Source organism: Semicossyphus pulcher, unplaced genomic scaffold, assembly GCF_022749685.1.
Source record: "Semicossyphus pulcher isolate SPU_LCO1_2020_fin unplaced genomic scaffold, fSemPul1.0.p SCAF_15, whole genome shotgun sequence".
NCBI lineage: Eukaryota > Metazoa > Chordata > Actinopteri > Labriformes > Labridae > Semicossyphus > Semicossyphus pulcher.
In genome coordinates this window covers 16,321,095-16,341,517 of record NW_027211659.1, presented here as the reverse complement: position 1 = coordinate 16,341,517, position 20,423 = coordinate 16,321,095, and the positions used below count along the sequence as shown (strand labels likewise).

The 20,423-nt window shown below is 42.2% G+C and overlaps 1 protein-coding gene across 2 annotated transcripts in view; it reads right to left on the bottom strand.

Annotated features, from left to right (window-relative positions):
• The window catches only part of LOC138592323 (receptor tyrosine-protein kinase erbB-4-like), a 345,482-nt gene that overhangs the window by 183,878 nt on the left and 141,181 nt on the right, over positions 1–20,423 (bottom strand). For both annotated transcript variants that reach the window (XM_069663079.1, XM_069663080.1), the window contains exon 2: positions 4,318–4,469. In XM_069663079.1, coding sequence (XP_069519180.1) covers positions 4,318–4,469 — 152 coding nt within the window. The remainder of the gene's footprint in view (positions 1–4,317; positions 4,470–20,423) is intronic.

The window sequence follows — 20,423 nt, the reverse complement described above, 5'->3', positions numbered from 1 at the left end:
TTTTTTTTCTCCCCATCAAAGCATCCTTAGTATAACCTTCAGCTTGCTATCACTGATGAACTTGCCGTAAACCTTGTTGTGTAAGATGTCTGTGATGGCTCCAAGTCCTTCTGCGAGTGTGTCTTCTATGTTTTTTTCCAGCACAGAAAAAAAAAGGCTGAGGTCAGACCTGCTGCGCTGTCATTTGGTTGTAAATGCTCATTTCAAAGTACTTGTATTGCCTGTGTAATATGCAGAAGTGACTCCCTTGAGTAAAATGGTTGCACAACCCCTCAACCCTTATTAACCCATAATTGGCCCTTTTTACTCTAAAGCAAAGCAGGGTCAAGACAACTGGGACTGCAAGTGGAGAGAGGGAGGACACTTCTGCTGCTACGTTTAATCAATATGAGCCGCAGAAATAATACTGACTTATACAGCTTGAGCAGATTTATGCTACTTAAAGAATGATTTCTTTAGCTTATTCAAATGACCAGACATCTTTAATCTCTATCCACGCTTTAGTTTCCGTCATTCTCGCTCACTGGTGCTCTCACAGTGGTTTCCATCTGGCACGCGTCACCATGACAGCCGAGAAAGGGTCAAGTGAACACTTCACACGAGTGTCATTGAGGGGCACATTAACAGACAGCCACCCTCATCTCCTACAAGGCCCCTTTAGCACATTGACGTTAGAGCCCGAGCTGTCAAAATAAAAGAAAGTTGAAGTGATACATTTCATCATGCAGCCTCTTACTATCTGACTAAAGAACAACTTCATTGATGGTCAGGAATACTAATGCCTGCACAATGCAATGCAAACCTGCATTAAAATACCTCGTTAGGGTTATATTTCAGACTATGTCGGACAACTGATTAAAAAGTACACCAACTCCCTATAAAATTCAAAGTACCGCTATATGATGTATTTAATCTGGTTAGTGTTAGGCAGACAGGCAATCGGATGAGTGATGAGTTAGGTTTAGAGCTGGCCCCAGTGGGGGCCGGTTCCCTTGAAAGAGCGGAGACAAACAGTTAGTGGGGAAGGTTCGTGACAACAAAAATTGGGGGAGAGAACTATAAAACAGGAGTCAAAATAAGTCCCCCAATGTAAGGGTTGAGATGCCGGGATAAGGGAGGGAAAATGCCAATTAATAAAATTGATAGTGGCTGCCCTATAGATAGTATTAGTCTATCTAGGGTCATTCCCATGCAGAGAGGCGAACTGCAAGACAAAGAAACATCATTAGGCATGCAAGGATTCATCATATCAAAGAAGAAAAGGAATTGATTGTTAGATCATTCCTTGAGATCTATATATACAAATCAGGTAAGTAGGTCGTCACACACAGGTAAGTTCACTTTTTATATATCAAAAATATTCATGTCATAATAAGTCATTTTATACACATGTTTTATATAGGCTTTTATTTTTTTGTCTCACAGTTTTTAAACCTCTATTTTGCAGGAGATTTGGAATGCCCACTTCATCCGAACCGGCATTTGACCCAGGAACCTTCTAGCTGTGAGGCGACAGCGCTAACCACTTCACCACAGTGCAGCCCAGGGCCGCATTTTCTAGACGAATTCCTTATAAGGCCAGACAACTTATTTATCTGTTACAAATCAACTGATTCATTTGTTGCCAGAAAGAGTAGGCGAGGGGAGAAGAATGGAGGTTGTGGGGGGAAAAAGTGTTATTCTAAGACCAGAATAAAACATCCTTTGCTTTAGTTACGTTTTCTTTACTCTTGTATTACACCAGTAACCCAAGAATTAAGTGCCACCATTTCTAACTGATAATTCAACAATTTATTCACAGCTACAGGGACAGAGGTGGGGAGTCAGGGAATTGGCGCTGGGCTGGTTTGCAGTCTGATCAGCACATTAATATTGAGGGGAAAATTACATGTTTACTAATGCTTGCAGTGGCTAGACAAACAATCCAATCTGACTGCACAGGCTGTGAGTTCCTACTGAGACCGGGATGAGGGGAGGAGAGAGAGAAATTAATATTTCATAATCACAGATCCGTTTGTGAGCACACAAACGAGAAAGTGACACGAGGGGAAGAGAGAGAGAGACGCCAAAGTGTGTGTTTGCTTTCCTCTGTGTCCCATTCACAAAAAGCAAACGTCACAGTAGAGTATGTTGAGCTGGGTACAATTTCACTCTCCTAATGTACGTTCATGCACAGATGATGTTTGGCTTCTCAATTGAGAGAAAGGAGGAGGAATATGGATTTAGAAGTGATTTAAAGATTGACAATGCAAACAGTGCTTGCGGTTTAGGAGCTGTTGGTGGGAACGCGCATGTATGAGGGTGGGGGAGAAATCCTCAGTGCAGTACAAACGCAGTTATTAATCACAGCGCGAGCGTTGATTCATCTGTCGTGGAGGCAGTTTGGAAGATGGACTCTATTTACTGCTAAAGCTGTTTGAGGGGCTTTGGGAGGCAGCCATCAATCTTTTGGCTATCTTGAAAAAGAAGGAGCCAATGCACAGGCATCAGTTTCAATCACCTCCCAGAGACAGGTGCTATGGTAAACTGCTGCACAATAGTTTTTTTTCTCCCCTCCTTCCTTTCTTCTCTTTCTCAAGGTGAAGTTTCTCCCTCCCTGGGGAAGCATGTTATTAATGTGCTTTATCATAATAATAATAACACCCCCTAAAAATACACGCTGCACCTTGCCCTCTGCTCCCTTGCTGTTTGGCACCCTGTGTTCCTAATTAGCATCTTCAATTAACCCATGTTAATTGCCGAGCACGGAAAGGTGGAGGGAACCTGGCAAGTCGGCGCCACAGGGAGCCTTGTCTTAAATGAGAGGTGGTGTAGTGTAGAAGCAGGAGTAGTCAGAAGCATCTGTAACCTCTACAGCCTTTGTGTGATATTAGCTGGTACAGATGTGACTTTGTTAAAGTTTTTGCATGTGAGTCATTGGGGCCTATTACCCCTGCAGGGGTCTAATGGTTGCACATTAGCATCCATTGCTCCCTCTTTCTTAATATCATCTTGGTTTTTGTTTCGCATCCCAGGGGGTGTTGTCAGAATTGCTCGGCACAATGTAGAACACTTAATGACTCTGTTGTATTTCGCTGCTTTGATCAATGTCGATCCATTGTGCTCCATACAAACTAAATACCCAACCTCATTTCTTTTACCTGATGTAAACAAATCATTTTCTCTCATATTAGCTTGAAATCGTCGCAGTAAGGAGTAAAATAGGAAAAAAAACAACAACACACAGTTTGCTTTGTTTGGCTTTCTCTGCACAGCCTCCGTAGCTGGCTTCACTCGCACAGCAATCCCGGGCTGTTAATGCAGTCAGCACTTTAGCACAACACCAGGGGAGCCCCCCCCCCCCCCCCAGATAGACTCGAATCAATTGGAGTTGGATGGCGCTGTAAGTGCAGAGTGCAGACGAAATGGTCTAGGGTGATGTTCTGGAGAAGTGGAAGGCCAACAAGGGTCAACAGTAACAGCTGATTTCACCAAAAAAATAAAATAAAGGCATTTTTTCCCTCTTCTGCAAATTCCACTACACTTACTACTCCCGTCTCTGACCTCTCCTTACCACATTATAGCTACTCAGTCCCCTAAGGGTGTCTTAATGTGACACTTCGTCTGTGTGTGTGTGCGTGTTTCCATCATAATAAGATGGAACTAGCAAAGTCACCTCGCTCAGCACCTGCACCTCTGCAACGTCCTGAATCAGATCAGGTTCAGGGATAAGATGATTTCTAAAAACTGCTCATTAATATCACTTCAAAGAGGTAGGAGACTCTGTCTGTGAGTCAGGCTTAATCAAAAGGGAGATTAACCAGATCGCGTTACTCGGATTTGATTATTCCATGTCTCAGACCACAACGGTGCGAGCGCACAATCAGTTAGATTCTCTGAGAGGACAGTAAGCCTGATTACGCCTGATTAGAAGACGTATTCTCGCTTCTTATCGTTGGATATGTAGCCGTTAATCTGGGGGCTGATTGGTTGGAGCACAGGGCAATCTCTGGCCAAGAAGGTCAACTGAGAAAAGAGTGATGAATAGTTCTGAATCTGAACTTTTTACTCAGACTTGTACAAAAGTTTCAAATCTAGGATGTTCGGATGATTCGTCTAATCTACGAGAAATTAGAGACATTGTGGAAAATATTGTAATTACCACAATCTACGATAATAAACGTGGGTTAAATCCGCTTTAGTTTTGATGTTGAAATCACATTGTGTAACTCAAGTTTGTTTTAAATAAATCAGGCACATCAAACCACCTCCAGTTAGTTGGAGAACTTCGGGCAATAAGGGCCTAAACACGTTACAGCCAGTGTTCTGTATCCTTACCCGAAGGAAGGTGAGGTCCCGACTGCGGTCGATACTTGTGATCTCGAGGTTGCCCATTACGACTTCACAGCTCTCGTAGTACTTCCTCAGGGTGCGGTACTGCTGCTCCAGGTCCGACAGCGTGCTCAGCTTGTTCTCTGTACCGGCACATACTGGGGAAAGAAGAGACGGGAGATTAGATATAACAGGGTTCCTTCAAACGGATAAGGTCTCACTTTGTTTTCCAACTCCTTTGACTGAGAAAACAGCTTGAACATCGACCAAAACACTGCATTCCAAACTATTCCAAATTAACCGCCAGCTACTATAGAATAAGAATACAGATTTGAAATATGTCTGCCAGACTTGTGGAGCAAAAATCATTCAGATAGACTGTAGTGTAAACATGAGCCCACGGACCTGCCCAGCTGGCCCGGTCATGTAAGACTAGGAAGTCAGTGGACCCTGCTGCACCCGCACCCCACCTCACATCATCCCTCGGGGCACACGCAGCACAGGAAGGCTCTTTAGTGGCTAGCTGGGCTGCTCACTTGACAAGTAATTAACCAGGCCCATTTCTGCCCATCACACACTTTGCCCCCCCTACATGACGACACGGACCATCTGCCCAATCAGCTGTTGCTGCCCACTCTAGCATAAAACACACACACATGTACTCACACATAGACACAGATTGAGAAAAAAAACTTGTCTGAGCACAGACTGTATATATGTAGCCACCATGGCCTCACACGTTGGTTTGTCAACTACATTTTTGAAGCCTTAAGGTCGACAAACTGGCTGCCGCCATGTTGGATTTCTGGAGCAGGAAGTTGCCATATTTGGAGGAGAAGGTGGCGCTGAAGAGGAGCGCAAGCGCCATGTTATCATAACTATACAGTCTGTACCCATGGCTAATTCATTAGCTGCTAGTTATTGTGTTGTTAACCAAACATCGTCCCACAGAATGACTCTTTTTGTGGTGATACCTGACAGGAGTTGTGTATTTGTAAGCCTAAAGAGGCTAGGAGAATGTGGTGTACTCGCTCCTCGCTCAACCAGGTCTCCGGTGAGAAAGCGGTGCATGAATAACACAAACTAGCTAACTTAAAACGTCCTTCTCATGAATACGGCCTCTTGTCTTCTCTGCTTGGAAAACAGCAATCCCCACTCCCATTGTGTAAAGTTGGCAAGTCACGGAACTGCAGGTTTTGGCACTCATGCATTGGCTTCATTTCTCGACCCTGGAGGTTGCTGCTTGGTCTCAAACAGTGGAATTAGGCCGCTATTAAACAACTAATGATCGATCAGAACCCAACAACTCCTGCAGTGGGTACTTGTGTCTTCTTCTGGATTTGACAGAGACGCAGGCCACATTCACACGCCCTGATTGTTTTTATCCAAGCGTCTTTGGTAAAGGTGCTGAATGGCAGCCTTTGTAAAGATATGGACACGGACATTGGTCCCTTTGAAGCGTTATCATTTAGTGTCATTTGTACAGCCATGGCGGTGCCGTTTCTCCCACCTGCACCCTCTTGATGACAGAGGAGCCATCAGTGTGACTGAGGGCTGACAGGTCCTTCCCTGTCTTGTCACACTGTCACCCATGAGCTGTTACCTCTCTCTCTCTGAACACCTCCATCCTCAAAGATCTTTACTGGGGCGTTGCATTTAAATCCAAGAGCCTACTATAGGCTATACCTTCTTTTTATACCATATATTCCCCTGAATCCAACCTGAGCGTTTGCATCCTACCCTCTCGGCTAGCAATAAACAAGGCCAAACTCATTTACCCTTTATCTCCACACAGGCACTCGCTGGCAAAATCTTTCAATTCTATTTTCTTTTTACTCGCCATCATTACTCCACAGATACATATGGGGAAGAAGAGGATTTAGCCTCAAGGCAACGCAGGCTGTAAAGACAGATGGGATTGTGTTTTAACACTTCCACATCTAAGCAGATATTAGATAAGTGGAACTATTCCACTGTGGCCTGGACAATACCCTTACGAGCTGCTGGTGATTAGCTAGGTTGCATAGCATAGCGTGCTGCTCAGGAATGATATATGGCAGACCTGGGTGTTTTCAATAACAGTTAGCGTGGGCTTGAGGGGAGCGCGGCGCAGGGTTGGGGGGGTCATAAAGTGAAGATAGGTGTAATAAACTGTTATTGCACCCTTGGGGCAGGGCGCACAGATCAGAGGGAAGGGGCATTGTGGCATGTGATGTCTGATGAAATTTACTATTCTATACCCATTTGCTTCCTCAAGCATGCCTGCAGTAAGCCTGCTGGTTTTCGAAACTGTCAGGAGCTGTAAGTGAAGTCTATATGTTATTTTCTTTCATGTGTGATTTCTAATAAAACACTCTGAATCTTATAGCTCTGCATGAGTGTGAGGTGGTGCTAACTGCCAAGTGAACCAAGACAAAACCATCTGTGCTGCGATGAGCGTGCATAGAGGACGTGTGAACTGTTGCGGATTTACTGCAAAGCTCGGCGACCCTACTGGAGATATGACTTGCACGTGTGTGAAAGAACATGGACAGGCTGTAAAGAAATGGCCTCAGGATGTATTTACTCCTCTCACTCTATAGTCTCTACGCTTATTATGTTACACCTGAGACTGGATATTGCATTAAGGTTGTATAAAGCACAGTTTCTGCTCTTAGTATTGGGGCCTTTGCCTTACCAGAACGACACGCCTTAAGACAATGAGTCATTTAAAGGGGACATATTTTAAAGGGGACATATTTTAGTTTGTTTTGTTTTAAAATGTATACATATTTTAATGTAATTTCTTTTCCTTCCTCCTGAAACGAACAAGCCGTTTTGCCATTCAAAGGTTAGACCTTAGCCACGATTGGCTGACAGTATTTGGAGTGACCGCGTAGCCCCTCCCACACGTGTGCAGCCGCACTGCACTGTCACTCCAAAGTTGTAGAAAACATGGCTGCTCTAGGAACGGTTATTCGGCCTTATATGTACGAGCCAGAATCACCAGGAGGTATCGGAATGGTACGATTAAATCTTGACAACGGCTTGACTACAAGATAGATGGCAAGATTATGAGTAGCTTTGTTTATCATTGACTTTTTAATGATGACATTCAAAACATGAAAATATAAGGCACATTTGCATTTTTTTTTCCAGTAAAAACATGGTTCCATAGACGACTTCTCTTCATTTCCTATGAAGATGAGAAGGTACCTTCTCTCTTTTCCACATCCATCTATCCTTCTTCCAAAGATCAGTCACAAAACTTTCTGAGGGATAGATGGGTCGGTGGCTGGTTTTAAAGCCAGAATCGCTAGGAGGTATCGGAATGGTAAGTTGAAATCTTGACAGCGACTGGACTACAAGCTAGTGCAAGAAGGCAGCCTGAGGTGAACGACGGTGACTGACGATTGGTCGATTTTCAGCGAAAGCAAGGTTCTATGTAAAAACCTGCAGCTGCTATGAACGGCCCATTTCAGAGGCGACCTTTTTAAACATGTCATTCTGGAAAAACACAGAAGTTTTCACACTGAACAATAAACACCCAAAAATGTGTAACCCATGCAGAATATGAGAATATCCATTCAAAAGATATGGCCCCTTTAACATTCTGCTTAGGACTGTATGAACACATGCATCTTCATATCGTTTAAACCTACTGCTGTTCTATTAAAGACAATCTATCGGCTTGATGGATTTCACTCCCCAGCTCGTTTAGAGCTGAAATGCAAATGTGATCCGATGCCTTCCTTCCTGATATATAGTATATTTGTCTGTTTGAGTAAATTGATTTAATTTGTTTGCAGGGAATTTTCATTTAGAAGTGATGGATTAAGGCAATGCATCATCATATTTCAGGGTTTTCCAGTATATGTAGTTAATGAGAAGATAACGAGCAGATGGGTGGGAAAGCATATCTATCTTATTTTATATGGTTAAAGGAAATTTAAGCTTTGTTTTTAGTTGTATTACTCTGTTATGCATTGACATAGATGGCGCGATTATGAGTAGCTTTGTTTACCATAAGTTTTTAAATGATGACAACATTTAAACATTTTCCATGAAAAAAAATGCTTCCAAAGACGACTTCTCTTCATTTCCTATGAAGATGAGAAGGTACCCTCTCTCTTTTCCACATCCATCCATCCTTCTTCCGAAAATCAGCCGCAAAACTTTGAGGGATGGATGGGTCGGTGGATGGTTTTAAATGGCTCGCAGCCCCCATGTGTCTCTTACAGACAAGCACCAGACAAGACATCCATCACAGTCTCTGACACAATCGCAGTGCCACAGTGAGCTGTAGAGAAAATGCAAACTTTAGGTCTTTACGTAAAAAAAGTGGTTTGCAATAAGTCTGAAAGGCCCCTGAGCCGCATTTCAGTCAATTCTCATTTCATAAACACCCTAATCAGGATTACATAGGCACTGCGTGGCTGTGGTTTCTGCTCCTCGGCCAATTCATTTCATAGGTGGTGCACACAACAACTTCATCAATAGTGCCTTGTGCGATTATTGAATGCCTATAAAGCTGGCGAGTCTCTGAGGTTTATAGGCTCCTGTCAGGGAAGCCAGCGAAAGGTCATCCCAATAGCCAGTAACTGACTGAATTAAATAAAGTTGCAAATGTCACTTCCATAAGTAAACATTGTCAATAGCTGAGCTCGGCTAACGTGCCTCGAATAAACAGGAGGACCTTGTAGGAAGTTGCACTCAAACTGGACGTTTTGCATCAGGATATAAAGTGGCACATTCGATGTCAGTGTTGTCCTTTGTCCCCTAACGTCCCCCACACGAGCGCTGCTGGCTAAGTATGAGTTACAAGCCAGTGCTTCTGATGGCAATCATGGCCCAGATTATTGTCCATCTGCCGAGCGGCTTAATAAGCATCAGAAACAATAACTAGATGAGTGTTCGTGATGGCGGCACAGTCCAGTAACGCTAACCTCTCGCTGCCCTACGAGCTTTGGTCGCCTACCAACGATGCTGTCACTGTCTCCATATGGTCGACCATAAATTAGCATTCATGTCGTTACTGCTGCACACAGGCCCAACACTGTGGGGGAGTGTTTGCAGAGGGTAGCCTGCAGCTACTAGAGTGTGTACCTCAGAACTGTTGCATTGCATGTATCTGATAAATTACAAATCTGACTAATAAGGGGTCTCCGGGTGTGATGAGTGTGTTGTTCAGTCTCATTTTCTGCAGCTGGCAGCCATTTTCAGCTAACAATCTTTGGTAAACAGTACGCTACTGAATGGGAGACCGGCAAAACAAGCTAAAAGTGGTTTAAGGTAGATCTAGATTTTACTTGTTAGAAATTGTCAGATGCCACAATAGAGCTAAAAAATAAAGTTGCTATATACACCAATCAGCCATAACATTATGACCACCTGCCTAATATTGTGTAGCACCCCCTTTTTACCGCCACAACAACCCTGATCCTTCGGGGCATGGACGAGGTGGGGCCTTCATGGATCAGATGTGATTAGCCAGCACATCCCACAGATGCTCGTGTGGATTGAGATCTGTGCAATATGGAGGCCAAGTCATCACCTTGGAAACCTGTTCCTCAAACTATTCCTGGACCATGTTTGCAGTGTGACAGGGTGCATTATCCTGCAGAAAGAGGCCACTGCCATTAGGGTATACAGTTTCCATTAAGGGGTGTACTTGGTCTTACATGTCAGTAGTAGACGTAACAACTCCATGAATGGCAGAACCCCAAGGTTTCCCAGCAGAACATTGCCCAAAGCATCACACTGCCATGTTATTCACTTCAACTATCAGTGACCGTAACCATAATGTTATGGCTGATTGGTATATATTGCCTGGTGGCTAGAAAGGTAACTCCAAATGAATGCTAATGTTTGTGCATAGCTTCTGGAAGCATTGCAATTGTTAGCTAACTTGTTAGCCATGGCAATTCAATTACATGTTAAAATGTAATTATTGCTGAGGTTTTTTTGGGCTTCTGTAGGTCCTCCTCAACCAAAGGAAAAGAAAAAGATGTTAGTTAGCATTAGCTGGTTAATGATCACAGACTCCTGCTATCCCAACAACTTGCTATCAAACTAATACAGCAACAGAGCCTCCGTCTACACAGAGAAAACCTAACAATAAAAAGGAAAAGAAAAGCAACACCATACTATTAGCCTGTGACAAATACAACATGTGCATAAACATCCTGTGGGAAGTGTGTAGACATATAATAACTTCAATTACATCCTGGTGTTCAACTGCATTACATGCATCTTTCATATGGCCTTTTCCCCGTCTATAAAGCTATTAAACCTCTCATTCACTTACAGTGTCTGTAATATGTTTGCTGTGACAGGGAGCTCAGTGATACTGTAGCTGTAAATGAGAATGTGTGTTGCTGGGAGGAAAACAGAAGGAGGGAGTGGACGATGTGAGTGGAAGCATGTGAACAGTAATCAGGCTGCCAGTGATGTTACACCACTGGTTTGTTGTTTATGGTTACTGTTGCTAATAAGGGAGTGCATTAACAGTCATGTGACATACAGTATTGTAGCATAGCATGCATATTTTAAATATTTGTAAAATATGAGACTCAGGAAACTAGAAATTTAACTTTTTATGACTTTATTTCGTCAGCTGAACACAACTTATTTAATTATTCGTTGGTCCATGGAGTCTCTAAGATCATTTATTTTGGGGGGGAAGTATGAAGACTGTCCATTTATTCTCTCACCACACAGCTCTCTGGATCTCTGAAGAATTTTAACTCGTCTCCAGACAAGAAAAATCCATCCATGTCACAGGGGAGTGATTGGCTGACACTGACACAAACCTCATTACCCTGAATCCTCTGGCTGCTGCTTCTTGACTGAAAGCACAGCTGACATAAGGTCTAGTGAAAAGCTTTTTAGGCCGCTCACTGACCAGTATAAATGTCTGGAGCCTGTGAGTCTTTTCTACAGTCTGTAACTGCTAGCTGAAAGGAAGTTTTAGATTAATGTCTGATTCTGAAAATACAATAACAGATTGTAAATCCGACCATTATACAGGTTAGGCGTCAGCCACTTCAAGGCAAACTGAACCAGTTTAAATAATATGCTGACAATAACATAACTAATGTATAGTGTATTTCTCTACTAAATAGCACCAAAGGAACCTTCATCATTTTCTCCAGAGCCCTCATTATCAAGGTGGTGGGCGGAGATTTCCTCAGGCGGAGGAATCGGCTCCAGCTCCAGCAAAGATCGAAGGAGCCAAAGGAGGACGGTGCTTTCAGGTTCGCCCACAAACACTGTGTGGTTTCAGAGCTAGGTTTTAGTGCGAGTGGATGGATGATGGTAGAAGTCTTTTTAACCTCCACTTTGATGGCCTCTCAAAGAGCAGGTGTACAGCGGGTTCAGCTCGTTGAACACGGAGGACTTGTTGACCCTCTTGTCAGGCGCCTGCATTCTCTGCTCTCCTGAAATTTCACGGCAACAGTGTTTTCATTTCATATGATTCCAGGAAGGGTCCATGATTAAGTTTGAGATGCCGACTTGATCTCTAACTTCGACTTCTCGATCTAAAGAGCTCTTACAGCTCAGACAGCAAGAGGAAAAAACCTCACAGCTCATTGGAGCAATGGTCCTCAGTCGTAACATAACAGCTCCACAGGGTTATTTCTTCTTTTCTAAAACAGCATCAAGCATTAACTTAATGTGCATTTGCGTGTACAGGCACAGTTTGCATACACTCCTGCATATGTGCATTCAAGACAAAATGTGTGATTAACAAATATCCGTGCGAAACCACCTGACTTTGCTCAAGCTGCAGGCAGAGCCCTTCCCAATCCCAGACCCTTTTTGAGTTTTCCCAGAGAGACTCTGCCTTTGCTCTCCTGCAGTCTCAGAAGCTTCCTGCTAACACTAGGTGCAGTTAAATTTATGCTCTTTATATGCTAATGGGAGACACAGTAAACCCCTGAGGTGATTCATATCCCAATAGTCTCCTAAAGAGAGACGCCAGATAGGCTGAGCAATGGGGTCAAATGAACAGCTCACTTCCTAAATGTGTGAGTGTGTGCTAGTGTTGGATGGCCTGGGGCTATTCTGTTTCTATCAACATGTAGATGAACTTTACTGGACCTCAGGTTCTGATCACTTAAACACACACGCAGGCTACATCGAACAAGTGCGGACTCCTATTTCTGGTCATTTAAAAACATGAAAGAAGAACGCTGGTTTATGTTTGAAATGCTTATAATGAGGTGTTAAAAATAGATCTCTCCAAAGCAAAGGCAGCAGTGGTGATTGGCAGTTTTGATTGTAGCAGGTTGATTGTCCAAAAAACACAATTTCTTAAAATCTTTCATTTGGTTTGACTTTGAGTTACCTGGCTGATGGGGGACGACACTTCCTGGTTGGAGCAAAAGGTGTGTCCAAGGGCTGTGAACACTCTTATGCTGGAGCCAGCTCATTGGAAGATACCAAATGCTCTGATGGCATGGGGGGATTTGGGTTTATTTAGTTTAGCTTTGTATTAAGTTTCACTTAGTGTCTGTTTTGGACACTAGTTTACCCCCTTGTGTTTCAGTTGGTTTGGCCAAACCCATATATATTGTATATGTTCCCCTTTTGTGACAAGTCTGTTTAATAATGTTTTAATGAAAATGCGATCATTTATCTCAGTGGGACTTATCTGCTAAAATAAGGGTTAAATAAAAACAGATAAAAAATATCACAATTATTACAATATCACTGAAGTTCTTATCAGCTTAAAGTAATAATCTCAAAGATTTTCGTCGGAATAAATGTAACACAATGGTGATTGAGCCTATGGCCCACTGATTAAAGCCTTTGCATTTGCAGTATACAGTATTATTACAGACTGGCTGTCCGTGGTGACATTCGCAGCAAAAATCACAAGCGGTTAGTGATGCGTTTTCCATCACCCAGCAGTGGTTGGTCTGCCAGACAGGGTAGGCGGAGCTAAGCGGCTGGTTTTTCGGCACCGCAAGAGTCGCGAGTGAACAGTAATCTACTATGGCTGAACAAACAAAGAAAAGATATAAGATACAAGACTACAGATACAACTTCAAAAATAAGTGAAAATCCAAAGAAAAAGAAACAAATTGGACGCTAAGATGAAGGCAAAGGAAAGCGAGGAAAATCATGTCAAATCAATCGAGTTACAACCATGACAACCGGAGCCAGCCGTGGATGTTGACTTTGTGCTGAACTCAAAATCTTTTTCTCTTCTCATCTGACATCAGTTGTGACCCCTATTCTTATTATTATCAATTGGAATCCAAATCAGTTCAATGGGTCAGATATTTACAGAGGGTAAACATGTACAATACTGCCAAAGAGATAGAAAATAATGTTTACATTTTTTGCAATCTATATCTGCAACATTTGGGAAACATAAGTGGCTGTATCCAGTTAGTCAATGGTTCCATATATCACCATACCTCTCATTCATACACAGTCCCACATTCACAACGGGATCTATAGATTCTACTGCCTCCCGCGGAGCAGCTCCACCAGGGCGGTTGTGTGTAAGCAAACTGCTGAAAGGCTCCTCAAGGGCAGTTGTTGAAGAGCGGCAGAGTGTAACTCATACTTTCCTCATAAGCGTTTTTTTTTTTTTTCAGCAAGTCTGGCGATGGGAACAGCCACCCTTCCACATGCAAACCTGCCTCTCTTGCCTCAGGGCTTCCACCACTTTCCCCCTCAATTCAATCCCTTTTTCTCTCTTTCTGTCTTTCTCAATCCAGGCCCAGGTGTTGGATCCATTCTAGCTTCCATTCTAGGAGTCAGTGAAATCCTCACTGATGGTTTTTTTTTTTTACAATGCATCTGGGACGACACTCTATCAATTAAGCCAGCAGGCCAGTCAAGGTGTTGCCTCATATCCTTCATGCCTCCAGCGCCTGCCGCTTTCCAGCCCCCATGTGTGGTCCTACCAATGAATCTTAATCTTGTACCCAAACAGTTGCCATCAATTATCCTGGCTGCTACTGCTAACTCTTCCCTTGCCTCCCATTTTTCCCCATTAAAAAAAGCCTTTTTCCCCCTCCTCGCTGCGACGGAATTGCCTCGCTCGCTTGCTCGGGAAATGATTTCTCAGCAGGCTTGTGGACCCGGTGCTTTCCACAGGTGGAAGGTAGGGATGGATGCATGTGTGTGCTTCTGTGTTTATCGTAAACAAATGTGCAAACCGTATTCTTTTCTATGTGGTATCTGATTGTGCGGTGGAATTCTATTAATGGTTTATCCTAGCCAATTTCCTTACAAGACAAAATTCAGGGCAGAGGGCTCGGTCACAAGTTTGGAATACTTCAGTCAATGTTAAAAACGCTGCAAAGAAACAATGACCCGTTTCCTCTATGAAAACATAGACATAAAAGAAAACCATGCGTCTCCCTGCAAAAAAAAATCATTATCATTTTAGCATCCGGAGTGAATGTCTTATTCCATAAGCACAGCATCTTGTGGGTATCTCTCTTTTCTCAGCCTGTCAGATGGTGACATGATTTTGTCATTCAGGAGAAAGCATGTTACATACAAAAGACACGTCTGAAGCTGTCAGCCCCGTAAGATAATTTATTCCATTAAAGCGCTGGTACACACTGACGAGCAGACAGGCTCAATGTTTGTGTGTGAGAGACGTCAAGATGACAAGAAGACACTGCTGGAGGCATTTCATTGTCTTGAGTCCATTGCTGCTCCTTATTGGTCCTACCGGAGTTACTCTGTTGTCACTAAGCTCTGTAATGAGATTTCATAATGCAGTCACTATGGGATTCTAATTGATTTTTAATATTTGGAATAAGAATATATACCTTGACTAGTTTGGCATACTGAAATACCTCACATTTCTCAGTTTAGGTTCTGCACTATCGGTTTGAACGTCTCTGTGAGATGCATTTCAGCAAATCCAGCTGGCTGCAGGCAACGCTTGAGGGCAAAGCCTGCGAGAACACACAAACCCAACTTGTTAAAGAGCCAATAACCCTGAGCACAGAATTTTTTGTGTGAGAATAATATCTGAACGTGCATGCTTTTGTTTGTAAGTCTTCATGTATATGACAGCTTTGTAGCAGTGATACAGCAGAATGCTGCTTCGGCAAATGATCTCCCAAAGTAGAGCCACTCTATTGAAAATTACAGTGCAAGCAAAAACACTAGCAGTCATATAATTCTGAAGAAAAAGCACCCAAATTAAACTATTAATAACTCGTTAATGTGCTCCAGCACACTGAGGAAAATCCATTACAACAATTTGCTAAATTATCTCTATAAATTTCTGTATTTTCAGCAAATTATAATCATAGTTGCGATTTTGCCACCATAACAGTGATCCTTAATAATTATGAGGATTTTTTTATGTTTTCACGCAGGAAAAAAAACCTAAGGGTAAAAGTCTAAAGTTCAAAATGTGAAACATTGTTATCATTATTTATTGTAATAACTTATGCTAGTAGCTTAAAACAAATGTGATAAATCATATATAATAAAAGCTTGTTGCACCCTTGGGGGTTACATTTCAGAGTGTAAAATGTTTGCAGTTCCCTTTTTCAAACCATTTCCAGCTCAGAGAACAACAGAAAACACAACGCAAGGAGAGTTAGAGGGATATAACATGCAACCAAGATCTCTGGCCTGATTTAAACTGAGGGAGTTTGTGGTGTGTGTCTCATCCCGCTGATGCATCTTAGACATATGGGTTATTGGGCTTTTTTATTACACACACTCGGAGAGGAGCCGCTTGTGATTCTGCTGTCCTTGTCACCTTGCATTGCTTTTAATTTGCAGCAGGACCACCCTTTTCATCACGGCCCGGATCGATTATAATTTGTTTTAAGGCTTAGCGGATGAATGTAAACAGCCAGGCGCTGACGCTTAAAAAGATATAAGCTAACACGCGCGCAGGCCAAGCAATCAGCTGGGATGCAGATAGTGGATTCAGTGTGGGCTGTAATCTATGTTCTTATTAGAGGAGAGAGCAAATACATCTTGTAATACAATATCAGACACGGCAATAAATTACCGGGTGGCTGAGGCCTGCAGTGGTCAGGCGAAAAGGAAAGGAAGTGTGTGGTTGTTGTTGGTGTGATTGCGTCCATGTATGTTGAATGTGTGTTGGTATGTATTGTATTAAAGCTGTAGAGGTTAAAGAATAGCCTGAGCTTAATAATGGAGAGAGTTAGCTTGTCTTCATTAGCGTAAATCTTAATCTACCTGATGTAGTAGGTTTAAAAGGCTACATGATTTTTATTAAAACAGACACCCCCAAACTATCCCACCTGTCTTCATACAGTCTTTACATGGTAATACACTTTAAACTCAGTAAATCAGCTCATGCACAGTTCAGACAATAAACAAGCTGTTCTTGAGAAAGAAGCTAACTTTGGTCCTCTATCAATCCACAGGTAGGCCACTGTAAAACTAAGATTTCATCTCTAACCTGGTACGGGATTTAATGTACATGCAGCTGAAGTCTGTAGTAATGTTTTAACCCTGTTAACATTTCAGGTTTTAAGTGTTCTGAACTTTATTTTGTAGCATTTTGTCACGACACATCGTCATCGTCATGCTAGGTTTGTGTCATGTGCCTGAGAGTTGTTGTTGAAGGTACAGTATTAGCCAGTTAGCGGTGAGTGAGCGGTGATTAGTGGAGATATATTGTGGCTGCGACATGTTGTGTGTTGTGAGTGTATCTGTAGCTGAATGTGTGCTAGCATAACTTAAGCTATGTGTAGTGTTTTGGTGACTGTTGGAATGGGAGAGGAGTGACAGAGTATTTTCAGTTGAGTTGAGTAAATGTAATTATTGCAAGCTAATTAACTAGAGACGGTATAATGCTGTTTCACATTTTAAGACATATATATATATATATATATATATATATATATATATATATATGATGTCCGTACTAAACGTGGGTGAAGTTTCAAATCTGCACTTTGTGACGTCACAAAGTGCAGGCTTCGGAGAGCTGGCCAATCTGAAGAAAGTGAGCTCGTAGGGACGGTGTCTCTTAAAGGGACGGAGCTGACTGCGTGGTTTCAGGCAGAGGCTGTATGAGGGCCTGCACAGAGCACCAGCAGTGTGAGAAAAATGAGGAGTTTTTTTAACTGTAAATTATGCTAAGCTACTCCACAGGTGTCACAGAGTGAAATATAAAGCTTGAAATTTGCTCAATACCCCCCCTTTAAGTACATTTTTGACTTTTGCAGAAATCAATAACTTTCTGTAACCTTTCAGAGATCAAAAACATCAAAAGGTCACTAATATTTCGTGTAGCAGATTGTAAAGAATAGAATACATTTTTGCACAACAAGTAAATAAGAGCAGAGGTCAAACAGAAATTAATGAGTATTGAAAAGTTGTGTTATTATTTTTTCTACTTGTAGTTAAATTTGTCTCGGCCATTATTTCTAATGTAGCAATTCGATTAAAACAACCTCTACCCAGTGCTTAAATATCAAAACAACACTTTTTAAGACGCACATCTGTCTTTTATTTAATTCCCTGTTTTATTTCCTGCCAGACAGTCTGTTCTTTCTTGTCTGACTGTGTACTTCAATTTCCTACTATTATTACCTCTTGCTTTATAATATCCTGTTGACATCACTTCGTGTAGTGTTTTCTGGGAGACACTTGGTGACAAACGTTTTTTTGAGAGCGTGATGAAGCCGATAATGTCACAATTGTTTTCTTCTAGCCCAACATACCAGCTTCCTTACACAACTTTACCAGCCAGCTTTCTCATCATTTTTTAAGCAATATAAATGCACTAAATCCTTGGAATATATTATGTATATCGTTATCGATTTGCATGCTAAAAGAGTCTTTGTAAAAGAGCACTTGTGGCTAGTTTTTATCCTATGATGGCTTTTTATGCCTGGTTTATTTTGTGGCATATTTTAATAGGCTATTATACAGACACAGGGCACCATGTAAACAGAGAGAACAGCAGAGCGGAGGGGTGAAAATGATGAATTTTTAGAGTCCTGCAACAACAGAGTCCCTCTGCATAAACTCCACCGTCCAGTGAACTCGAACAAACAGCCCACTTTTACTCCTTCCGTGCAATTTTTAATTGTTTGTACGGCTAGCGGGTAGATGCATCTTTGTTATAAAGTGTACATCTGGGCAGCTCCTCAGTTATTCATTAATTGTGCTCTGGTGGACCGTTGTGTAATTGTTTCTAGCGCCACACTGGAAGTCGGCTGGCCAAAGGAGCTTAGTATTAATTTTCCCTGGCCACAGCCAAGGGATTAGATGTGCTTTCCCCTGGCAAGGCTGTTTGGCAGCCACACTTATCTGCAGCGACTTACAAGGCTTATTGAACATTAGCATGCAATTATCTTTGATGGTCTAACTTTCCTGCTGGCTGACAAGACCCAATTATTCCCTGTTAGGGCTTTTCTCAGGACATGACATGAATATCAAGGTGCAAGGAAAGCAGAGAAAATAAAAATGTCATCTAGTTGAAATGGACTCTTAATAAAGCTGGCGGCACACTAGAACACGTTTAAAATCCTGATTGATTTTCAAATGCTTTGCATCATTCATCATACACAGCTATGGATTTCACAGATTGTTTTGCCTCGCAGTTATCAATATGCTCAAACTGTAGGACTGTGTGTGCTAAAAGGACATAAAGAACAGCGTGTGCTGCACAGACCCGCATGTGAAAGTTTATGAATTGGCGCCAAATCTGGTTTTAGCTTTAAAACGCCTTTCCCCGGCTCCTAATGATTGCATTAAAGGGTTAGACACAAGAGGAAAGTGTTACCCAATTACTCTGATAAATTCAGTTTGCTGAGGAAATAAACGGTCTGTACTGTAGGTCTTGAAAAAAATAATGTACTTTTCAAAGTCATCTAGAAGGACAAAACCAGCAATAGATTGCCAAAGAATGAAACAAACATCAACATTCCTCTACTCATTCAAAGGAACAATAAAGCACATAATTAAACAAGTTGTGGAACAAAAGAGGCTTGTTAAACTGGAAAGATACATTTCACTTAACCTTTTCCATCATATGGACAATCCATACTGTATTTCTGATTAGTGCTGCCAGACTAATGAGGGCAGCTTAAAGCTGCTGTAAGGAACTTTTGGTTTCTGTTGATTTTGGCGCCCCCTGTGGACAAACCCGTACCTCTTATCTCGTTGCTGATTTTGTCCTGTACAGGCTTAAGTGGTGGTTTTTAACAAAAAATCTCATCCTGTTTCTGTAACAGTCACATGTATCACCCACTTTGAATGTCTGCCCTGGAAAATGTAAACAAAGGCAGCGTGCAGTTAACCGCTTCGTCTGACACCTACCCCCCGCCAGCAGTTTCAGGCATTAAAAATAATTGTATAGAAATAATCAATCTTGTCGCTGATGGTCTGGTTTGCTTTTGCAGGTCATATAGAGTAATCAGAATTAATTTTAGTCTGTTTCATAACCAGTGCAAAACTCCTCACTGGGGCTTTAACGTGCCATAATCATTATGTAGCCTGGCGTCAGATGCCTTTTCCCCTTAAGGGCCTGTGTCCACTAACAGCTTTTTTGCACTGGCAGCGTCCACAACCTCAATTTCACAGTGCTTCTAACCGGCGCTTACTGTTGCTAGGTTACGAAAGTTGTCTGGCGGCACTTCAACTTCCTTTGGTAGTGACCGTTAAGTCTATTTTAAATTGCGCTGTATGCTTAATATTTGGATTTATTGATGGAAATTTCAAAGAAAACGTAAAAACAATGGCAAGGAATCGTGTCCTGGTGTTAGCAGCAGCTTTAGGCCTGGAAATTGTACCCTCAAAAATGAATCTGGTTGCATGAGATAAATGTGAGTGACCACAAGGATTAGCTTCTCCTCCGCCATCGTTGTTGACAAAGTTAATATTGTAATACCTGCCCCTTCTTGATTTTGATTGGTTGGTGAGGGAGAGGCGACATTGACGAGTGCAAAGTTGAACTATTTTCAACCGAGAGTGCTGTGAGCGCAACGATGACCTTGAGTGTGTTTTTGTGAAAACGCTAAACTGCATAGGTTTTGTATAGAAAATAGGTGCTGCCAGTGCAAAAAATGCAATTCAACGACACAGGCCATTTAATTGTAGTACACTGTAAAGTGCCCATAGGTGTGAAAGGTTCTGATTGACTGGCGACCTGT